The sequence below is a fragment of the Zootoca vivipara genome, chromosome 9 (assembly GCF_965207765.1).
Source record: "Zootoca vivipara chromosome 9, rZooViv2.hap1.1, whole genome shotgun sequence".
NCBI classification, from domain to species: Eukaryota; Metazoa; Chordata; class Lepidosauria; order Squamata; family Lacertidae; genus Zootoca; species Zootoca vivipara.
Window position 1 is genome coordinate 71,283,010 of NC_142592.1, and position 23,239 is coordinate 71,306,248.

At 54.6% G+C, this 23,239-nt stretch overlaps 2 protein-coding genes across 9 annotated transcripts in view; one reads left to right on the forward strand and one right to left on the reverse strand.

Annotated features, from left to right (window-relative positions):
• Positions 1 to 5,478: 5,478 nt before the first annotated feature.
• On the forward strand, positions 5,479 to 14,995 carry LOC118091546 (transmembrane protein 53). 5 transcript variants are annotated; one of them, XM_060279369.2, is made up of 4 exons: positions 5,479 to 5,719; positions 9,491 to 9,670; positions 11,597 to 12,193; positions 14,323 to 14,995. In XM_060279369.2, the coding sequence occupies exons 3-4, from the start codon at positions 11,656 to 11,658 to the stop codon at positions 14,697 to 14,699; spliced, it is 915 nt and encodes a 304-aa protein (XP_060135352.2). In that variant the 5' UTR covers positions 5,479 to 5,719; positions 9,491 to 9,670; positions 11,597 to 11,655; the 3' UTR covers positions 14,700 to 14,995. The 5 variants fall into 5 exon arrangements, with proteins under 5 accessions (XP_060135352.2, XP_088507924.1, XP_060135350.2 ...); XM_088651798.1 differs by having other exon boundaries at positions 5,598 to 5,719; positions 9,491 to 9,643; XM_060279367.2 differs by having other exon boundaries at positions 5,657 to 6,084.
• IMPDH1 (inosine monophosphate dehydrogenase 1) overlaps positions 14,994 to 23,239 on the reverse strand; it is a 62,009-nt gene continuing 53,763 nt past the window's right edge. For all 4 annotated transcript variants that reach the window (XM_035127205.3, XM_060279361.2, XM_088651776.1 and 1 more), the window contains exons 14-15: positions 21,714 to 21,797; positions 14,994 to 16,034 (exon numbers count right to left, since the gene is read on the reverse strand). In XM_035127205.3, coding sequence (XP_034983096.3) covers positions 16,013 to 16,034; positions 21,714 to 21,797 — 106 coding nt within the window. In that variant the 3' untranslated portion in view covers positions 14,994 to 16,012. The remainder of the gene's footprint in view (positions 16,035 to 21,713; positions 21,798 to 23,239) is intronic.

Sequence of the window (23,239 nt, forward strand, 5' to 3'; positions counted from 1 at the left end):
TATTAAAGGCCCACACACTTCTGTTGCGCTTTTCTGCTTGTGCGGTGGCACCTCGGTAAAACCACTTCTTACTGTTTGTAGCAGAGTTTCCCCCAGAGGCAGAGGACAAGAACAGGAGTCCGACTCAAATTCTTCAGTCAAGAGCTTCTTTAATGCTTGACTGGTTGCACAAGCATTTCTGTTACTATTATATACAAGCTATTTACATTCTTTATCTCTCTAGCACGGTATACTCTCGGTCCATTAATGAACACTCCTGACACAGCAAAACTCACTTGTCTCACTTCCATCCTTATTGTCAGCGTGCGTGCCGACAGTGTGTGTGTGCTTTCCTCCCACGGAAATTGCAGCCTGCAACTTCCTCCCTTTACCCTGTCCCCCCCCCAAAAAAATAAGACATACCCATAAAATAAGCTGTAGCAGGATTTCTAAGCATTTGCGCAATATAAGCCATACGCCGGAAATAAGACATAGTGATAGGCGCAGTTCTGGAGAGCGCCAAGGAAGAGGCGAGGCTGGACGCGTAATTAAAAAATAAGACATCCCCTGAAAATAAGCCATGGTGTGTCTGCATGAGGAAACAGAAATATAAGAAAATATAAGAAGGGGCTTATAAGAAGAAATATAAGACAGTGTCTTATTTTCGGGGAAACACGGTATTTGCACCTCCAATCAAGGCTAGAGTGCCACTCCCAAATACTAAAGAAAACTCTAGAACCCTCTTTAAAGCTTCCAGGAACTTTTATTTGTTTCTTAAAGAATGTTTTCCTAACATTTGTGACTTCTGCCACCGACATCGAGATGGGCTCTGCTCCTCCTTCTCTTCTTCTTCTTCTTCTTCTTCTTCTTCTTCTTCTTCTTCTTCTTCTTCTTCTTCTTCTTCTTCTTCTTCTTCTTCTTCTTCCTCCTCCTCCTCCTCCTCTGATCCGTCGTTTTGCCAGCCGCTTTCCGTTCTGTCTCCCTTTTCCCTCCTCTTGCAAGTCCCTCCCTTCCCAACAACTTCTCCATTTTTCTTCCCAACAATAATAATTTATGATTTATACCCCGCCCATCTGGCTGAGTTTCCCCAGCCACTCTGGGCGGTTCCCAATCAAATATTAAAAACAATACAACATTAAATATTAAAAACTTCCCTAAACAGGGCTGCCTTCAGATGTCTTTGAAAAGTAGGATAGTTGTTTATTTCCTTGACATATGATGGGAGGGCGTTCCACAGGGCGGGCGCCACTACCGAGAAGGCCCTCTGCCTGGTTCCCTGTAACCTCACTTCTCGCAGGGAAGGAAGCACCAGAATGTGGGATGGAACACTGGGGCAGACAAGTCACAACAGTTCCTAGAGTGTCCACTAAGAGGAACTCGCCTGGAGGGACACCTGACTAAGTTCAGTTCCTGTTCCTCCAGATATGCAGATGAGATGGATTAGCTGGCAGACAAAAGCCCCTAGCCAGCAGCCATTCTCTCTCTTAGCCATTTCTTCTTCAATGGGAACAAATCTCCAGAGAATCTCCAGTTAGGATGGTTCTCCCTCTCGGCCTGTTGCCAAGAGAGAGACCAGATGGAGCCTCACTTTACTAAGAAGACTCCAGATGTACATATTTGTAACTTTTCTACGTAAGCCTGCCTTTCTGAGATTACGCTGTTAACTCAGGATGAACCTGTAAGTAAACTCTATCTTATTTTATAAACACTGTGTTGTGTATTTCTTTTAAGAGGGACAAAGGGGATTTGTCAGGAAGTATAATGTTGTAGAGGTTTTAACAAACCTGAACGCACACTTTTGCTGCGCACAAAAGGGGAATGTCATTCTGCTGATATTGGAATCTTGCTAATACAAGCTTGGATAGGATCTATCTAATAATATAGCCTAATCCACATCCGTAACATTCCCACACGGAAGACCCTCAGTGATGAACGATGGGGGTGGAGATGCTCCTTCAGGTACCGTATACAGGGTTTAAGGCCCCACTGGATTCCTCCACAGAGGTGCCCCGAGGAGCCTGCACACCTTGCCCGGCCACCCAGGACAGCAGAGGAGCCGTCCAAGGAGCGCACAGATAGGCGGACAGGCACCTAGCCCCAGCCCACCCCAAAAAATGCCACAGAGGAAAATAGGACGTGCGTCTTTCAGGGATACGATCCCGTGTGAGTCACATGACTTGCACAAGAGGGCGTCCCCCCCCCAGATGGGGGCCACACTCTCATCACAGGAGCCAGATGACTCGTGTAAGAGCACGCTCCCCCCCCCCACAAAACGGGCATGTTTGGGGGTCGTGCTCTTGTGGGAACATCCTAGGATCCAACTGGAAGCCGGAATGGGTTCTGTAACTGGGGTTTCTCGCTCGAAGCGGAGCAGTTGAATTTGCACACACACCCTGGGCCTGCGCCCTTGGCAGGGAGCAGCCTGGTCGAATCCTAGTTATGCCTCTGCCAGGAGCCAACGGGAACTGAACCCGGGACTTTTAGCACAGAATGCAGCCTCTCTGACGTCGTCTCTCTGCAACTGCTGCCTCCCCTGTGTGGAACTCGGAGGCACTGCAGAGGGAGGGACTAGATGACCCCTGGAGTACCTTCCAAGGCTGCTGCACTCTGATTCTAAGGAAAGTGGTCCTCTCTGAGCTGTGGCTTCCCAGCCTGCCCACCCCTTCCTGCACTTCAGCTGTGCCAAACCCTGCTGGGGGTCACTGCCCTGCTCCCTGCAAACAGACCCCACTTTGCTCCCCCTTGCCTGCCTCTCCTCCCTCCAGGGCACACAGGGCTCCAGACAGAATGACGGACTCCCATCAATCTCTCGCTGCACACCCAGCTTCTCTCTCTCTCTCGCTCTTTCTCTCTTTGCAACATAATTTTTATTACATTCTTCAAAGCATTTTCACAGTAGTCTTCATCCCAAATAACTACATTGCTTCATAAATTTACCTCCACGGCGTATTCTACCCAAACCCTTTCTACTGCATTTTATCTTTATCCAGTGCAGAAGGCTTCTCCATTTACCATTATCTTAACATTTTTCTTCCCCTGCCTCCAACCTGAATCCAGTGGCTGCGATTTCATTTGACTATAGTGTTTTTTTCAAGCAGTCCACAAAAGGCCTTCTTCTATGAAAAGGTCATCATTCTGATCTCTCCGTTTCGCTGCCAGCCTCGCCATTGCTGCACAGTCCAGGGCTCCAACCGGTGTGACTGGCGCCCATCGATCTCTCGCTGCACACCCAACTTTTCCACTCCGGGTCAGCCAGACTCAGGAGAGGCCTCTTTTCTCCAGGCTGCAGAGAATTGGGTTGCTCTGCCTGCCTGCATCGCATTGCAAGTGAAATTGGGGCTGAGCCGTGTGGCCGCACCCTGACCCTGCATCAGGACGGTCAGATAAGCTCAGTGCAGAGCTGAGCTCCTGCTGAGGGAGGGAGGGAGCATGTGCAGAGGGCCTTTTGCAGGAAGACCGGAAGCTGCCTTATACTGGCTCAAATCACCTAGTTCAGGACTGCCTGCACTGACTGGCAGCAGTTCGCTAGGGTTTAATGAAGGGGAAACTCCCGGCTGTGCCTGGAGGTGCTGGGAATTGAACCCAGAACCTTCTGCATGCAAGGCTCTACCCACAGCCTGCCTTCCTCTTCTGCCAAGTTCTCCCTAAGTAGAACCACCCCTGCCCTTTGCCTTTCCGAAAGAACCTACGGAGAGCCTGCCAGTTGAGGGCAGTGGGATGCTCCTGTTGAGATTCCTGCCTTGCAGGGGGTTGGACTTGATGATCCTTGGGAGGCCCTCCCCACTCTACCATTCTATGACTCCATGAAAGCAGTTTACAAAAAAAGGCAAAACAATTGTATCAATTAAAACCAGCTGAGAGCAGTACTTTTAGACTTTCGCAAAGTTATAACAACCATGAGCTAAAACTCTCTCCAGCTTCTGAAATAAATGTGTAGGCTTCTCTAAGCAAAAACGTTTCCAGCAGGTGCCCCAAAGAAAGAACCTGCCTGGGGTCCAGTGGCAGGGAGTTCCAAAGGGCAGCTGCAGCCACATGAAAAGATCCAGGTTGTGGAATTTGTACTGTTGAAATTGAAAGGGGTCAAACCATCGCAAGAGGTGCTGAAATTTTGGGAGGTTGGATAGTTACAATGGAATGGTCTCAGTGGTGGGGTGTACATTTTTATTCTTATTTCTTTGTGATTGTTACTTTGTCAAAATAAAAACTAAAAAAGAAGGCAGCTGAAAACACATTTATTCATGCAGCCTTTTGGTGGAAGACTGCGCGATCTTTGGGCTTATTTTAAACTGCTGCTGAATTGTTTTAATAATGGAAGAGGTTTTAGATTTGTTTTATTATTGGTGTTTGGTTTTATTTGTTATTTTATGGTATTACCAGCCGTCTCATACCTGGCATTGCTCTGGAACGCTAAAGAAACAAAAATAATCTCCCAGGACATTCTATACAAGATCTCAAAGTAGCTGTCTTATTACAAAAGAATTTCAGAAACAGACTGGAAAGAGAAGTTGCTGAATTGCAACTTATTACCAAGCTTAAAACCATGGAGAGACCTGGTCTGAAGAGAGATACTGAATTCTTGTCTCATTATACATCTCACCCCTTGCTTTTTCCTGCAAGACCAATTGCAGTCATTAACAGTCATCCACAGGTTTACCACTCCTATCAGCCAATCCCCCATTCCCACCACCCTTCTGAGTAATACCCCTCCCCACCTTCTGACTATACATAAGGGTCTGGTGACTTCGGTTTCAGTGTATCTGAAGAAGTGTGCATGCACACAAATGACAAACTTAGTTGGTCTCCAAGGTGCCACTGGAAGGAATTTTTCTATTTTATTTTTCTTTTGTTTCGACGGCAGACCAACACAGCTCCCTACCTGTAACTTTCCATTTTTAAGTTCGGAATAGAGTAGTTGCTTCGGCACAACATGACCATGACCACAACAGGAAGGCTCCAAGGCAGGATGGCTGCGCCCTGCCCTCCACAGTCCATCAAGGCAGCGATGCTTCTGAATGCCAGCAGCAGCTGGAAACCGCTGTAGGAGGAGAGAGATGCTCTCGTGCTCGGATTCTGCTTGCAGATTTCCCTTAGCTGGCTGGCATCTGCTTGGCCCCTGTGAGAACAGGCGGCCGGACAGGACGGGCCACGGCCCTGATCCTGCAGTCTCTTTTGGGGTTCTTCTTGTTTCCACACTACTGCCACCCCCCCATGGGCTCAATGGCATTCCGGCCTCCTCCAGCTCCTTGCTCTTTATAAAGATCCACATGAGGGGCGAAGGGGATCTGCTGCCCCTCTGGATCCTGACGCCTGAGGCGCTCACCTGGCTTCATGGGTGGGCCGGCCCTAGGCGCTGTTTGCTTGTTTATTAAATTTGCATACAGCCCTTCACCCGTACATCTCAGAGCGGTTCACTGCATAAAATTACAGTATATTAAAAAACAAAAACGAAACGCACAGTACAAAATAAGAACAAAAGGAGCATTCCTGCCCGGAATTCCTGCCCTAAGCTGGCTCAGCCGGCTGGCTGCCTGCCCCTAGCAGCTCCCGCGCCAGGCAAAAGAGAAAGAGGCGGCGGCCGCTGCACCGGTTGAATTTCGGCCTGTGGACCATCCGAGGTCGAGGGGGAGGCGGCCGGCCCGCGGCGGGGCGGAAGCTGCCCAGGCTGCTGCCCGAGCCTATTTCGGAGGCGCACGGAGCCCAGCCGGACCGAGGCGAGCGGAGCTCCGGGCCGGAGGCGGCGGTGAGTCCGAGGCGGCCAGGGAAGGCGAGGGGTCGGCGGCGGAATCCCTACGCGGCGCCCCGCTTCTCCTCTCCGCGCATTGCGCCCCCTCTCCAAAGACGCGCGGCCCGTCCGAAAATCCCCTCCTTCCCCAGCCCAGGGCAGGGGGGGATTTTCCCCCCCTCTTCCGAGTCTCGCTCCCCATTGGCTCGAGACCCCGCTGCTCCTTGCAAAGGGGAAGCCACTCTGCACGTGCTCAGGGGCGCTCTGGAGCCGGACGAAGGAAGGTGCGCGCCGAGGAGACGGGGCTGAGCCGGGCACCTCGCTCAGCCCTCCCCAGGCGGCAGGACCAGCCCCACCCCCGGGAGGCATGCGGATGTGAAGTGGTAAGAATTGTCGAGTTGGATGGGACCCCAGGGGTCATCTAGTCCAACCCGCTGCGATGCAATAATCGCCGCTCAGGCATCCCTGGCATAGAAGCCATGCAAGCTCTGCCTCTGCTCCGAGTTACCCGCCCGGGAGCCAGAGAGCAGAGCAGATGCGCTCGGGCGGTTGCGGGGCCATCCCCGGCAGGGGCGGAGCGGCTCATACTTGGGGCGGGGTGGGGGGGGGCAGGAGCCCGGCCAGCGCTGCAGGGCCACGCTAGAAGTGGGTCGCCGATGCTCAGGTGGCTCCGCGGAGGTGGCCTGGCTGCCGCTCTCTGCCAGGGCGCGCCGCCAAGGCTGTGCCTTGTTGCGTAAAAGCAGGCGCGCCCAGCTCCTTCCACCCAGGGAACAAGCCCGGGGCTGCTTCTGCATGGGGGGGGGACACGGTCCCCCTCCCCGAGCAGCTGCACTTGGAGGACCTCAATACCCTCCTCTCCCCAGTGCCCCCCGACTGACGTCACTGGCCCAGAGGAGCCTCTTCGGTGCACCTGGTTTCCCTAGAGCTGCTTGCTTGGAGGGGGGAGCTTAAGGGGGATTTTGGCGGGGGGGGGCGGCGGTGCAGAGGCTCCTGGAGGAATGTTTGAGCGGCCCAGAAGTGGGGGGGGGGGAGAGGCCGAGCTCCGTGTCACGTGCAACAGCCTGCCCCCTCCCGCTTCCCCACTGTTTTTGCGGAGAGGAAGCTCAGAGCTCAAGCCGCACACACCCCGGAGCCCTACCTGCGGATCTCAGGTGTGTGTTGGGTTGGAGGAGGTGGGGCTGGCTGTGCTTACCTGGCGGTGCAAATTGGTTGTACTTAATCGGGTACGGGGGTGCTGGCCTGGCATACGCTAACTGGGGAGATGGGGGGCCCTAGGACCATAGAAGTGCAGTTGGAAGGGAACCCCAAGAGTCATCTAGTCCAACCTCATGCAGTGCAGGAAGCACAGCTAAAGTATCCTGGACAGGTGGCCACCTGACCTCTGCTTACAAACCTCCAGGGAGAGCCCACCACCTTCTGAGGGAGAGACTGCTCCACTGTTGAGCGGCTCTCGATCATTAGGAGATTCTTGAGGCAGAATCTCCTTTCTTGTAATTTGAAGAACTGAAGCTTGTTGTGTTTCGAGGGAAGGACTTTCTCAGAGCAAAGCATCCGCAGGGACTATCCTACTTAAAAATAGCAGAGGTCACCTTTGGGACCTGAGCTGGGCTTATGCATGTAGACATCGGAGGGAGGAGGAGGAGAACGGCTCTGTTCCTCCAGAATCGATAAACCGGAGAGGTCTAGGATGTCCTGATAGCTTCAAGAGTTTCATTTAGGGAAGAGAAAATGTGGGTTATCTGTAGGCCTTTGTAGCACACCAGCAAATCCACAGCAAACCCCCATCTTAGAATGACAGGCGGCAGTCAAAACTGCAAGGCGCTCTGTGCTCAATCTGAAAGCCGCAGTCCTCACAGAATGCTGCAGCGCAATGGCCAACAAGAGCAAGGCCTTGTCAGCGTAGAATGTTGGACTTGTAGAGTTGGAAGGGACCACGTGGGTCATGTAGACCAGGCTTCCTCAACCTCGGCCTTTGATGTTTTGGGACTACAATTCCCATCTTACCTGACCACTGGTCCTGCTAGCTAGGGATCATGGGAGTTGTAGGCCAAAAACATCTGGAGGGCCGAGGCTGAGGAAGCCTGATCAGGCCAACCCCCTGCAGTGCAGGAATCTTTTGCCCAACATGGGGATTGAACCCACGACCCCGAGAGTCAGAGTCTCAAGCTCCACTGACTGAGCACAGGCGCTCAGAGATCTGCAGCGGCTGCCAATTTGTCTCCGGGCCAAGTTCAGGCTGTTACTCTGAGTATAGAAAGCTCTCAACTGCTTGGCACCGGTTTACCTAAGAGGCCACCTTGCCCCAGTTGTGCCCACTTGACATTTCCAATTGGAGTAATTGGCACTACTGCAAGGGCCAAATGAGACGTGTTCCTTTGGAACTCCCTGCCTATTGATATCAAGCAGGATCTTTCACCGTACAGTGGTACCTCGGTTTAAGAACAGTCTGGTTTAAGAACGATTTGGTTTACAAACTCCACAAAACCCGAAATAGTGTCCCGGTTTGAGAACTTTACCTTGGTCTAAAAACAGAATCCGAACGGTGGAAGGGCAGCAGTGGCGGGAGGCCTCATTAGGGAAAGTGCGCCTCAGTTGAAGAACGGTTTTGGTTTAAGAACGGACTTCCGGAGTGGATTAAGTCCGTAAACCGAGGTACCACTGTATTCTTTTCGGTACCGGCTAAAAACATTCCTGTTTCAGCAAGCCTAACCCAGGAACTTAAAAGGCGATACAAATGTTCTAAGCTGTGTAAGTAGTTTAACCTTTTGTGCACTGTGATTTTCTCCTCATGATCTTTTTGCATCCTGCCTTGAGGTTCTTTCACAACCCAGTGATGTACCGTATAAATCTCATGAAAGGAAGAGATGGAGTGCATGAAAGGGTGCCAACTGATGCCGGGCCTGGGTGCTCCTGGGCTCATCTGTGGCCAAAAGCCCCCCCTGCCCCGCCCATTCTCGCTTCCTTCCCCCCCCCCCCACCGAGCAGAGCTTTGGCTTCGACAGGCGCCAGCTCCTGGCACCTCCAGGTCTGGCCTGACTCTGGAGAGGGAGGTGGGGCACAGTGCCAGGGGGTCTCCATAGTGACTGGGAGACTGCCGTCTAGAACCATTCCTCTGTGACCCAGACTCCGCGTGCCTTCATCCTGCCCGCATCACTGCTGCCGCTGCTTGGCGTACAAAGTGCTCTATTGTGATGGATTTCCCTTGTGACAACCCTGTGAGGTAGGCGGGGGAGGGGGGGCTGAACAGATGTTGCTGGAAATTGCAGGAGGGGAGAGGGTCTTGTGTTCAGATCCTGCTAGCTGGTTCCCCACAGGTCAACCGTTGTGGGAACAAGACGCTGGGCTAGATCTGGCCTGATCCAGAAGGCTGCCCTGACCTCCTGCTGGGGATTTATGGCTCGTTGGACTCTCCTCTTTGGTGTCTAGAGCGGCTGCCCCTCAGATCTGCCCTTCCTCATTCTTCCTGTGGACTTTGTGCCCAGAGATAAACGTGTCCCGCAGGTTCTTAACCTAATTTTAAACTGGCTGTTTATCTTAGTATATCAGCCAGAATGTCATGACATACTTAGAACATCAGGAAGAACATTCTGAGTGGAACAGGCTCCCTGAGAAGGTGGCGGACTCTCCTTCCTCGGAGGTTTTTCAGCAGAGGCCAGATCTATCGGGGCTTATTCAGTTGAGATCCCTGCATCGCAGGGGCCAGACTAGATGGCCCCATGGGGTTCCCTTCAACTCTACAATTCTATGAGTGCCTTGCCTAGATGATCAATGTATTTCTCCTTTTTCCAGTTCACGATGCCTTTTTATTTTTATTTTTCGGAGAAATGCGCAAGAACGGCCGACATACGAAGTGATCTTTGCCGGAATGCGGCGCATCCACCCAAAGCGGCCAACGAGATCCTTTCCTAGGGAGCGATCAACAGGGCAGCCCTTCAAGGAGAAGTGAGCAATTAGAGCTTGCTAATGCCGGTAGGGGAGAAAAAGCACACGTCGTTTCTATTTAGGGCTGCATGCTTCAATCAATTGGTTAATTAGTGTAATTAATCAACCGAACTTGGGTTGCAGATTAAAGCTCCCCACCCCCACCCCTCTCCTGTGTGTGCACAGGGGGGAAGCAGAAGTTGAGGTGCCCCGTGATGCTGAGAAGGGGGGGGGAGAGAAAGATGCAGGTGTCCCCAGTGGGTGGGGTGGGGGCTTATGGGGCACAGGGAGACACGTGTGTGTGTGTGTGTGTGTGTGTGTGTGTGTGTGTGTTTTCTCTCCCTTTCTGCTCCTGTTGGCTCCTTGCCACCTCCTGCTTTTTGGAGAGATTTAGAGCATTAAGGTCAGGCAGGGGGCAGGGAGGAGGGTTGCTCCCGGTCCGTTCCCATGGAAACACAGCGGATCAGGATCAGGTCGGGATGGGGGGGTGGGGTGTGCCCCCCCCCAGGAAGTTCCCCCTAGGTGGCCTCTCTTCCCTATCCCTCCCTCTGCAATTGCGCACTTCCTGCAATTCCAGAGAACCACCCGGATTATCTCTGAGCTGTGCCCTCTTCCAATCCTCTACTTCCCTTTGGAGTTTCCTTTGGCTATTTTGCTGGCTCTGTTGCTTGTTCTAGGAATGGATTTTTTGTGTGTTTCTTTTCGTAACTGTGTTCCTCATAAAACACCCCAAATCTATATCTGTCTGTCTGTCTGTCTGTCTGTCCAGATACAGACACTATCTATCATCTATCTATCTATCTATCTATCTATCTATCTATCTATCTATCTATCTATCTATCTATCTATCTATCTTGCCAGATACAGACACTATCTATCTATCTACCCTGTTTCTCGTATTGTAAAACATACCCATAAAATAAGCCATAGCAGGATTTTTAAGCATTCAAGGAATATAAGCCATTCCCCGAAAATAAGACAAATAGTGATAGGCGCAGCAGGAAGAGGAAAAAAATAAGACATCCTTTGAAAATAAGCCATAGTGTTTTTTTGAGGAAAAAAATAAATATAAGACGTGTCTTATGAGAAACACGGTATCTATCTATCTATCTATCTATCTATCTATCTATCTATCTATCTATCTATCTAATCTATCAGGATACAGACAGAATATATTATTGCACTGCATTTATATCCATGATTCCGCAACCTCCTCAACTTGGATGGCTTGAAAACAGGTTGAGACAAGTTCATGGAGGAGAGGACCACGGATGACTTTGAGCCAGGATCCATCCCCAGCCTCCACAGTGGAGGCAGAAGTACCTCTGATTGCCAGTTGCTGGAGGGAGGGGTGTCTTGAGTTTGAATCCCACTTGCAGGTTCCCCACAGGCAACCACTGAGGAAGCTGGACTAGGTGGGCCATTGGCCTGATCCAGCAGCACAGGCTCTCCTACGGCTCTTATATTCTTACAGAGAATTACAATAAAAACCTGGGGGCCAGTCCAAGATGTTGCCCCCAGTGGCGGACGACGGTGATATAATCCTTGTCCAAAAATCTTCTCAGGTGCCCCTTTGACATTTCACTTTTTAAAATAAAAAATAAAAAAATTCAAACATTAGACATCATCATCAGCATTTAGGATTCCCTGGTTTCCATTTCCGATCTTTTTCAACTGCTTCACATCCTGTAATTTCTCCATTTTTCTTAAATAATCAATTTTTACCTTAGTTTTTAGTACATTCCAAGCGCCACTCAAATCCTGCCAAAGTTCCTCTCTTCCTGATTTCTCATTTTCCTGGTCATTCTTGCCATTTTGGTTCCTCCTTCTTTCTGGTCGGGACTTTTATCTGCTTTCCATCTCTGGGCCAGCAGTACTGTATCTGTGCTGCTGTCGTCGCATACAGAAAGAAGAGTTTCTGCTCCTTTGCTATCTCTGCACTTCAAATTCCTAGTAAAGAAGCCTCTTTTCCAGAGCTGCCTGGCCTCCCGGGCGAAGTGCAGGCGGCAGACCTTGCAGGAGCGGCGCCTGCCATGCCTCCCACGGAACCCGAGGCCCCTCCTCCCATCAGCCCCGAAGGCGCCTTGCCGGAGGACCGGCCTGCAGTCAGCCCAGAAGCGAGCCATGCTTCCTCGCTGCCTGGCACGGTCGTGACGCCCGTCTCGCGCACCGTCTGCCTGCACCGGCCTGCGGGCACCTTCGCCGACTCGCAGCCCCTCGTCCTGCTGCTGCCCTGGTTTGGCGCCCGGCCCGGTACCCTGGCCAAGTACCTCTCCCTCTACCTGGGCCGCGGCTGGGCCGTGCTGGTGGCCGAGAGCAGCCTGGGCCACTTCCTGTGGCCGCGGTGGGGCCTGGCGTACGCGGAGCAGCTCCTCGGGCTCCTCGGGGAGGGCAAGGCCCTGGGCACCCAGCCCCTCCTCATCCACGCCTTCTCCATCGGAGGGTACACCTTTGCCCAGATGATGGTGCACTTCGCCAGGCACCCCGAGCGGCACGCCGGCGTCCGAGAGCGCATTCGCGGCTGCGTCTACGACAGCCTGGTCGCAGGGAGCCTGGAGAATATGGCTCAGGGTGAGCAGCGTCGGTCACGCGAGGGCCTCCTAAGGTGGGGAGGAAGGGGTTGGTGGGACGGATCTGCTCCCATGCCTCCTTTGCACCACGGGCCGTGCCTCAAGCACCTCACAACCAACAAAGCACAGAATTCAGAATACAGTGGTCCCTTGGTTCTCAAACTTAGTCCGTTCCAAAACCAAAGCGTTCCAAAACCAAGGTGCGCTCTCCCATAGAAAGTCATGCAAAACGGATTAACTCGTTCCAGACTTTTAAAAACAACCCCTAAAACAGCCATTTGACATGAATTTTACTATCTAACGAGACCATTGATCCATAAAATGAAAGCAATAATCAATGTACTGTACAAAAAATAAATAAGACAGTATTGTAGATTATTATAATAGGTTATTATGATTTTCCATTGTTTGGATGGGGGGCTTTTATCCATTTCCGCAGCCACACAATCAATCAGTGGCTGAACTGGGTTCCAAACAGTCACACAAACAAATTAACTGAAAAAGCCTCAAAAACAAAGCGCCAAACTTAATCCGTTCCGGAAGTCCGTTTGACTTCCGAAATGTTTGGAAACCAAGGCGCGGCTTCTGATTGGTGCAGGAGCCCCAGAAACAATAGCCGACAGCCGCATCGGACGTTTGGCTTCCAAAAAACATCGAAAACCGGAACACACACTTCTGGGTTTTCAGTGTTTGAGAATCAAGGCATTTGAGAACCAAGGTACCACTGTACGTCATAAATTCAAAATTGGCAATTGGCAATTGGGCAGGCAGAGAATTCAGTATTACCAACCTAGGCTTAAATGCATGAATACACAAAGTAAAAAAAGAGTGTTAACTGACAATAACATTTCTGCCACTGGTCTTTGTGCAGCACAGAGTTGAACTACGGAACTCACTGCTGCAGGAAGCGGCGATGGCCTGGGTGGCTTTAAAAGAGGATGAGAGGGCTATCGAGGGCTACTGGCCACTGGGTCTCTTCTCTCTCTGCCCTCCAAGGCATGCACTTTTGATGGGTTTAAAATGCACTGTAGCCACTACCTGTAAAGACCATTCATGTCTTGAATTTTTGGTAGTTTTTCGGTTTTCTAATCCAATAGATTTCAGGCGTCTTTTCCTGCCCATCCGAACCTGCCCCATGGGACCTGATTTGAGTTTATTTACCATGTCAGTGGGCTTTTCCTAAGTCTCTCTCTCTCTCTCTCCCTCCCTAAACCTGGTAACCAAAAGTTATCAGCGCCCCTTTAGTCAGAGAACGTCCTCTTGGCCGCCTCTCTGCCCAGGAGGATGGGGCCTTCCCTGTGGTGGCCCCTAGGCTGTGGACCTCCTTTTGCACAGAGCTGCATCTGGCGCTTTCATTGCACAGCTCCCAGATTCCGAAGACACACCTCTATCCTGGCTTCTGTCACTTAATGTGTGTTTTTCGGACCCACCTTGCTTTTGTGCTTGGAAGTTGTTTTAAACGGTTTTTAATGTTGTGCATTAAACCAGCACAACATTAAGGTCCAGACTGGGACCTCAGTGTGAATAATAAATAGATAGATGGATAAAATAATAATAATTTTTAGACGACCCTTTGGGTGGGGGGTGGGGTGGGGTCCCTTCCAACTCTATAATTCTGCAGTGACATAACAAAAGAGTGGCTATATAGGTGGAACCTCCTTGTTCAGAGGAAGTCTATCACTGCCAGAGACAGACCCGGCGGAAAGTACTGTATTAAAAATAAATTTAAGGAACCGCATGAAGAGAAGGAAGGAAGTCAAGTTTTGAAATGTTAAAATGAATGTAAAATTATTGAAATGTATAAAATTGATGATAAAATAAAATAATAATAATAATAATAATAATAATAATAATAATAATAATACAGACCGAGGCAACCAGGGCCGCTCTGCTCATGAAATTACCAGCTGGCACCCGCCTGGCCCTACCCGGAAACAGAGCACTGGCCTTGATGTGTCATTCTGACCCAGCCAGGCAGTTCCTGCCCATGCGCAGAATCCTGCACAGCAGAGACCACACAGCTGCTGCCGCCGCCCTAACCTTTGGCATCTCCGTCTCCTGTCCCCCCCCCCCCCGGCAAAAAAACCCTGGGGTGCTTGAACTGCCTTCTCTCCTCCTCCTCCTCCCCAGGCGTGGCCAGGATGACCAGCTCCTCGGCGGCCGTCCGGCCTCTCCTCCGCGGAGGCGCCCTGCTGTACTTCCGCCTCTTCCGCCCGTGCACCGTGGCGCACTACGAGGCCGCCCTGGGCGCCTTCCACCACCCGCCCGTCGGCTGCCCCGTGCTGGTCTTCTTCTGCCGCAACGACCCGCTGAGCGATGCCCGCGCGATGGAGCAGTTGCTGGCCGCCTGGCGGGCGCTGGGCATCCGCGTCCAGGTGCAGGAGTGGCCGGTCTCTCGCCATGCGCAGCACCTGCGCCTCTACCCCCAGGAATACACGCGGGCCGTGGGCGCCTTCCTGCAGCAGCTGGGGCTCCCGCCGGCCTCCGGACTCCAGGCGAAACTTTAGCGCGGGAGAAGGAAGAAGCAGCAATGCACGCTCAGCCGAGGAGGAAGACATCGCCACTGCCATTCCTGCGGCGGGCACAGAGGCCAAAGGCCCTTTTGCCAGAGCCACTCCAGGAGGCTGCAACCAGGAGGGGGGCTGGAGTTGGGGGTCCCAATGGAGAGCGCTGCAGGCTGTTGCAATGGAAGTGCCCAGGACTTGGCTGGCATGGGGCGGCCTTGTCCGTTCTCTCTCCCCCGGGCCCCTGCCCCCCTGTTCTCGGCTGCGCCCCCCTTGCGACCATTAAATGATGCTCCGTAGCTTTATCATTCTTTAATAATACACAGTGACACAAGAGGAGACCGTCAGCATGCGCAAGAGTTACAGCCTTTAGGCGAGGGGGGAGGGAGGAGGGGGGTGCAACTCTGAAGGAGCCCCCAAGACCCAGCCGGGCCCCACCCCACCCCCAGAGGCCAAGAGGAGGGGGGGCGAGGGTTTGCCACCCCCCCTGTTGCTTGGCAGGAACGAGATCCAAACATGCCTCTGGCCAGAGGGGCAGGGTGCGGCCCCCGCCAGCCATCGAGACAGGCTTTAAGGGAGAGGCTGTGACCCCACCCCAACTGCCTCAGTGTCCCATTCCCCCCCCCCCCGAGTGCAGCTGCCCCCAACTGCACAAACCACCTGAGGGTCCTGAGATGAGATGGGCTGCAGAGTCCCCTGGGGACGTTTTTTCCCTGGCTCTCCCCCTTCTGTCCCCCCCCCCAAATTAACATCAGAAGGGAAAGTGGGCACCCCAGCAAGCCTGGCTGGGGTGGGGGTGGAGCGAGGGGGGCAGCCCCTCGGCCCCAACAGCTCCTGGGAATTTGGGGGGCCCGATTTGGGGTGGGGTGTAGGGGGGGCGCCTGGTCCCAGGATCCTGGCTCCCACAGCAGAGGGCCTGGCCACTAGCCCCCTCCTCCCCTCAACTGTGCCGCAGCGGGGGGGGGGGAGCAGGCCCTTAAGGACAAGCATGGAGGGGGTGTCACGCCGTCCTCCCCCCCCCGGAGACTTCCAGCAGAGATCTGTCCTGCCCTATGGTGGGGAGAGTCAGTCGCCCCCCCCCTCCAGTGCTGGGGCAGAAAGAGAGAGATGGACAGAGCGAGACAGAGAGAGGAGGGTGGCACACAGCTCTGGCTGCAGCCAGGTTGTTTGTAGTGCAAGTCTTTGCCCGTCAGCGCAGCCTGAGAGGTCGGGGGGGCGGCCAGGTGAGCCCGTCCCTTCAGGTGCGCCGGCATCGGGCGACGGGGGCTGGGACGGTGGGGGCCGCTCGCTGGGCGCCGCTGCTCCGGAATCCGTCCTCAGTACAGCCGTTTCTCGTAACTGCGGAGAGAGGGGAAAGGAGGCGTCAGACGCGGGGTTACGGAATTGTCGCGTCGGAAGGGGACCCGGGGGTCATCCAGCCCAACCCCCTGTGAGGCAGGCCCCATTCTCTCCAACGCCCCCTGCAGGACAGGCGGCAGCGCTCTGGCATCCAGATTCTGCCTGACCCCGGAAGTTGGGGGTTGCTTGGAGAGCATGGCTTCCGAGCCAGAGTCTCTCTCCCCACATCCCACGCCAGGGTTGCTTTCCCCTCCAAGCCCCTCGAGGTGGGGCAGGGGAGAAGGACCCCCGAGAGGTTACATCTAGACCTGCCCAGTCTGCGCCAAGGAAGTAGGTCTGCTTATTCTCGTGAAGATCCCTCCCTCCCCCAAAAGCCCCTCCACCCCACTGGAAGGGGGCCTTTATCACTCCCAGGTTCCCCTCTCCCCCCCGGCTGCCTAACACCAAACGGAGGATCACTCATAGACTCTGGGGAGGCAGCAAGGTATGAAAGGTGCATGAGAAGAGGAGGGAGGAGGAAGCCAGGCAATGCGGTGAGGGGTGGGATGGGGGGTGTGGGGGGTAGCTTGGGAGCCAGGCAGGCAAGGGGGCCGGAAACCTCGGAGCCACAATATCAGAGCTGGAAGGGACCCACGGGACATCTAGTCCAGCCCCCCGCAAGACAGCTGTGGGGAGTGCAGAAGGGAACCCCCAGCTGAAGACGGGTGCCAACGGCAAGGCGCTGGAACTCCCCCCTTTCCCCACCCCTTACCTCCCACCCCCATTGGCTCAGCTGTGCCTCTCTTTGCAAAGAAGCAGCGCCAGGGGGCATCTGAGGCCTTCGTGCAGCGCATGTGCGCAGGACAGCACCTGCGCCCCCCCCCCACAGACCTTCGGGAGCCAGCAGGCGCAGCGCACCCTCCTTGGGGTCACCAAAGTACCCCTGGGGCAAAGGGCAAGACTGGCGGGCAGTGGGCGCCCATCCTGGTCTCCCTTTCCCCAAAAGCAGACCACCCCCCACCCCAGGTCTTGCTTTACACCAGGCATCCCCAAACTGCGGCCCTCCAGATGTTTTGGCCTACAACTCCCATGATCCCTAGCTACAGGACCAGTGGGCGGGGATGATGGGAATTGTAGTCCAAAACATCTGGAGGACCAAAGTTTGGGGGTGGCTGCTTTACACATTCATGCTCACTGCAAAGCGGGGAATCCCGGGGGAGGGGGGGATTTAGTTGTTTTCGTCATAGAGATGCAGAATTGCAGGGCTGGGGCTGGGAGGGACCCCCAGGGGTCATCCAATCCAACCCCCTGCAATCCAGGGATCTCAGCGTAAGCATCCGTGGCAGGTGCTCGGGATTGCCTGAGAGTGACCAGAGAGGGTCTGGCCAGGACAGGCTCCTTGGACCACGTCGTTGTCCAAAGGTGGTACTCGGGTCAGGCCAGAGTTGGCAGCTGCCTCTTTGGCCCTCGCCTCCGGGCCCCGGGCCCCGATTCCCAGCAGCCCAGAGAGGCCGGGGGTTGAGGGGCTCCGAGAGAAAAGGAAGCTTTTCTGGGGCTGGGGAGAGTAGCCTTACAACGCTCATTGCAGATCCACCATCTTGGGGGGTCGGTGGTGTGGGGAGAGCAGGGGGGAAGCTTGCAAAAGCGGTGGGGGTGTTCGAGTTGAGAGGGGTTGTGTTCCCCCCCCGGCCCCCCAGCTGTAACTATCCCCCCAAAGTGCCCGGGGGGAGAACAGAGGGGAAGAATGCAGCAGCTGACCCACATCCAAGACACGCGGGGTGGGGACGGGGACAGGACGGACCTGCGGAACTCCCTGCCCCAGTTACTTACATGGCAGAAACGTAAAACTACAGGAAGGCGGCCATGGGCGTGGGCAGGAGAGAGAGAGAAGGTCACAAGGTCAACGTGTTCCTGCCCAGGACACACACAGGTGCGCAGCCCCCTCCCCAAAAACGCCATCGCCAGCAGAGCTGCCGCCACCAAGCCGGAAGCCCCACGGCTGCTACGCCTGCCCCGTCACCCCCCCCAGCGCCTGCTGGGGGTCCCGCTCCCAAGCCAGCACTAGGCAAGAGCCCCCAGGCCCCTCTATGGCCCCAGCAAAGCTTCGGCCCCTCGCCTTCCGACCCACACGCAAAGGGGACACAGCCAAGAACGGGGGCAGGGGCCTGGGAGAGAGAACGGACAAGGCCGCCCCATGCCGGCCAACATCTAAGGGGGAGACATGCTCTTGGCTGGAATCCCAGAATCCCCCTCTCGCCTCTCCAAAGCCAGGGATGGAACAGTGCAAAGGCGAGCTGCGGAACTCACTGCCACAGGAGGCAAGGGGGCCACAAAGCCACAACGGCTTAAAATGAGGAGGAGACCAAATCAATGGCCCCCAGCCACAATGACCAGAGGCAGCGATGTTTCTGAATGCCAGTTGCTGGGGGAAACGAGGAGGGGAGGCCATGGCTCCTGTGTTCGAATCCTGCTCGCTGGTTACCCACAAGGGGCACCTGGTTGGCTGGTGGGAGGACAGGAGGCTGGACTAGATGGGCCCCCCTTTGGGCCTGATCCAGCCTCATCTTTCAGAAGCCTTTGATTTCAGATCAAACAAGGCTGCAAAATGGAAAGCCGGAGTTTTGGGGGGAGGGGGAGATTGAGGTGGAAGAGAAGGCGAGGGAAGCCCGTGGGTTTCTAATGTTTTGCTACGTCCCCAGGGCCCCCTTGCCCAAGCAGGCACCCAATTCTGCGAGCGTAAAGGGCATGATTCTGCAGGCTCTTCTGATCTTCTTAGTCGGGAGTCCAAACCATCCAGGTTGCAGGAATCTGCAGCGAAGGTTGAAGTGCCATTTCCTGACACCCCCACCCCACATGCCCACCCAAACCCTGCAGGGGAAGAACTTCCAAAAGGGGCACCCCGGGAATACATAGAGATGCACCCCGGGACACGAGGGGCCAAAGCTCTCCCATCACATCCAATCTGCATTTAACTTGCGCTGTTTCAACCGCGCACACGGTTCAAGGCAGGCAGGCTGAAATGGCGCGTGTGAAATCCAAGCAGAGCAGAGAGTGAAAAAGCTCTTTGGGGGCGCTCAACGCGCCGGCTCTGGGGCGCTCACAGGGACTCGAACCCAGAGCCACAGAAATCCCCGCAGAGTCTCGCACGAACACCTCTGGCCTCCCAGAGCTGGCGCCCCTGGCGGGTCTTGCCCCCAAAGCATGGCAGAGCGTGTGAAAGCTCTTTCTGACTTGGGGTACCCGGCACAAAAAGAGCTTTTAAGCTCCCCGCCTTGCTTGCCTGGCGAAGACCCCTTGGCATGGGGGGTCTGGGAGTGCGGGGGATTCTCTCTCTCTCCCCCCCCACCCTGTTTGAGTATATGCAATTTTGGGGTACGCATGGAACCCTAGAAACCGAACCTCTCGCAGAAGATGTGGTCATGCCCCACTTTAGAGAACATGGCGCGTGGGGTGCCTGGCCCAGTATGCGCCAGGAACCGTGAGGATGCCGCCACACTCCAAGGCAGGTTCAGAGCTTTGCCTCTCTCTGGCGAAGGGGCCACCAGCGGCAGGGCCCAGGAACATGACCCCCGGCCCACCCCCCTCATTTTCGGGGATGGTTCCATAAAGTTGCACAACTCTTATTTGCCCCGTCTTACGCAGGGAGGAAATGTGCTTTCCCACGGGGTTGCTGGCAAGTTCTGTGGGACTGGAACAAGAGAGGGGGGGGACTGGGGAGCTGGGGGTGGGCTCCAAGGGGCACGGGGAAGGTCGGCTACCACTTCCCCCGTGGTTCTGGCCTTGGTTGGCCCCACAACTTCTCACCAGGGCTAGAAACACGAGGCGTCCCAAACCAGAAATCCAATGCGTCCAGGGCTCTGGGAATATCCACTTCCCCTCATTTTTTTTTAAAAACAGACTTGCGAGGCACCCCCCCCCCCGATTCCCAGCTCAGTCACTATCAATATGAAACTGGCCCAGCCTTCTTGAGCCAAAGGAAATGGGGTCTGTGGGGCGAAAAGCACGGCAGCAAGAGAACTCTTGCAGAGAAAAAGAGACAGAGCAGGCCTTTTTATTTGGGGGGGGGTGTATGCGGCTGGGTTGGGGCGATTCCTTCCGCAATTGAGGGACCCAGCTATGCAGCTGGTTCCAGGAACTGCCAGGGAAAAGGCTACTTTGGGGGTCTATGAGCAGCTGCCACCCTCCCGCTAAACCCCATGACGCAAGCGGGTGGCTCGCCTTCCTAACCTGAGACCCCCGCCCAAAGATGCCTCCTGTCCTCATTGCCCCAGGGGGTGGGGTGGGGTTGAAAGATGGGGGTGGCCTTGGTCGCCGATTTGCTCCAGATCGACTGTCCTGTGCGGGCAGAGTTTGATCCTGGGGGGCCCCCGCACCTCCAAAGAACCAACCTGTCCCCCACCTTTCGGAGGGTTCAGGACAGATCAGATGACAGAAACCCTTCGCACACTGCAGAACTTCCCTCCTGCCGCAGGAGACAGCGATGGCATTGGACTATTGGACAAATCCTTATACAGGTGAGAGGCAAGCCTGCCTGCTCCTGCATCCCAGTTGCTGGAAGCCGCAGGAGGGAAGAAGAGGGCACTTGGGCTCGGATCCTGCTTGCCAGTTTCCCAATGGCCCCAGGGAGAAAAGGACCCCCTCCTCCTTGGGTTCGAAGTCTCTGGGGCTGCCTAGATGGGTAGTGGAGCCTGGCTCAGAGAAACGGCCGCAGGATGGCCAGCCCCCTGCGATTCTTGGACTAGAAGGCCCTGGGATCCATTACAACTCTACAATACAGTGGTCCCTTGGTTCTCAAACTTAATCCGTTCCGGAAGTCCGTTCCGAAACCAAAGCGTTCCCAAAAACCAAGGCGCCTTTCCCATATAGAAAGTCATGCAAAACGGATTAATCCATTCCAGGCTTTTAAAAGCAACCCCTAAAACAGCCATTGAACATGAATTTTACTATCTAACGAGACCCTTGATCCGTAAAACGAAAGCCATAAACAGGGTGCTGCAGTCACACCATCCACCCGTCAGGAGCTGAACTGGGCACCACACAGTCGCAAAAACAAAACAAAAAAAGACGCAAGAACAAAAATGCAAAATAAAGAGCAAAAACAGACCGACTTCAGCGGGGCACTCAAAACGGAGCGTGTTCGGCTTCCGAAAAAGGTTCGCAAACTGGAGCACTTACTTCCGGGTTTGCGGCGTTCGGGTTCCAAGTTGTTCGACTACTAAGCCGTTCGAGAACCAAGGTACCACTGTATAGTTCTGTTGGGACCATAGAACGCCGGTCCTAAAGGATCTTGGGGGCTGACCTTGAAAGCCCTAAACGGCTTTGGCCCTGGACACCTGAATGGGCATCTAGTCCCACCCCCTGCAACGCAGGAAGAGGTTGGAGGGAGGAAATGACCCCCCCCCAAAAAAAGAACACCCACCCTTCCGAGAAGCTGGGGGTGCAGCTGGCCTCTCTCTCCGAGGCTGCCCCCCAAGAAGCCAGGGGCAGGCAGTGGGGTGGCCCCCTTCTCTCCCTAGACAAGCCCATGAAAGGTGTGGGGGGGGCAGGAGAGTCCAGGGTCCTTTGGGGGGGGGGTCTGTGCTCAGGCAGGAAGGAGGTTTGAGAGCAGGAACGGAGGCGAGGGCAGCACCGAGGAAAGCAGAAAAGGGGGGGCTAGATGGCGATGGATTTTCAGGGCGAAAGGTGGGTGGGGGTACTCACGAGTGCAGGCCGTGGATGCCCCCCTCGATCTGGGCCGACATAGTCCGCTTCTCAAACTTCAATTCACCGGAGTACATCATGGACCTGCAAAGGAGATGCTGGCGGCTAAGCGTCTGAGGTGGAAGGGGGGGTCTCCAGGGGGCATCTAGTCCATCCCACCCCCTCAGGGTGCAACTACAGTGTCCCCGGCCAGCCCCAGTGAAGAGGCTGCCGCGCACCACCATAACCGCTCCAACTCAGTCCCTCTTCTACTGTCCAACAGCTCTAACCATTGGGCAGCACTTCCCCCACCAACAGGAAGCCACAGTCACCCCCTGGACCCGCCTGGCCAAACCACGACAGCTAAACCACCCCGTCTTTAAGCACAGAGGCAGGGGCAGAGCCAGCCTGGCTAGAAGCCATTGATCACCCTTTCCTCCTTTTAAAGCCAGCGCTGCCTCCTGTGGCAGGGAGTTCCGCAGTTTCGCCACACTTTGCGCGAAGAAGAGCTCCCATCGTTTCAGAAGCAGCTGGCATGCTCGCCTCTTGCTTGCTTTTCCTTCATGCCAGGGTACCAGGGAAACTCGGATCTCCAGCGGTTGCTGGACTACAACTCCCATCATCTCTAGGACCTGTGGTCAGGGATGCTGGGAACTGTGATCCCCCCAAAAATTGGAAAACTGAAAAGAGAGAGCCTGGTCCATCTGTGACAGACCGCCTGCCAGCCCTGAAAACTTCTGAAGACCCCTCTTGCCTTCTGACCCTTCTCCGAATGCGCCCTCAACCGGGCCTCGGAGGCTTTGTGTTCGAATCCTGCTTGCGGGTTTCCCATTTGGGTCAGCCGCTGCGGGAACAGTATGCTGGATGAGATGGGCCTGATCCAGCAAAATCTCCAGCACCCAGGGGGCTCACCAATGCCCCTCTCTTAACAGAATCATAGAATCGAAGAGTCGAAAGAGAGCAAGGGCCGTCTAGTCGAACCCCCTGCAATGTAGGGATCTCAACTAAAGTCTCCAGGAAAATTGTTCTCTCTTTTTTGGCAGAGTTGGCTTAAAAGATTCTTCTTTTCTTGGAAATCCGGTTGGAAGGAAGGAAGGAAGGAAGGAAGGAAGGAAGGAAGGGTAACCATCTATAAATAACCAAACCGAAATAACCAGGACTCGGGTGTGATTTTAAAAGGAAGAAAAACGCAGAGGCTGCTCGCTCGTAAGCTGCCTCCCCAACGGAACCCCTCCAGGCTTGCCATTTCCTCAGAAACGCCCCCTTGGCAGCCTCAGGCCACGTCCGTTTGACGTAGTTTCCTCAGTCACATGGGCGACACCTGGGCTGGCGTTGTCAGCTGAGAAAAAGCTGCCGTTTATTTCCACCCGCTTGCTCCCACCCACCTTCTGCGCAGAGAGGAAAATAACGTCGCCAAGAAGTTGTGAGAATGTGAGATTTCAAGGGAAGCCTGCCAACAGGCAGAAGGCGCTCTCCCTACGGCGCTTGAGCAGCTGCCCCACAGCAAGGGGCCTGGGATCCAGCATTCACCCTCCTGGTCAACCCTC

Excerpts from the sequence above, each read along its gene's own strand:
- LOC118091546 (XM_060279369.2), top strand. The coding sequence starts at position 11,656 with ATGCCTCCCACGGAACCCGAGGCCCCTCCTCCCATCAGCCCCGAAGGC. Across the intron at positions 12,194-14,322 it reads CCTGGAGAATATGGCTCAGG|GCGTGGCCAGGATGACCAGC; the intron begins GTGAGCAGCGTC and ends CCTCCTCCCCAG.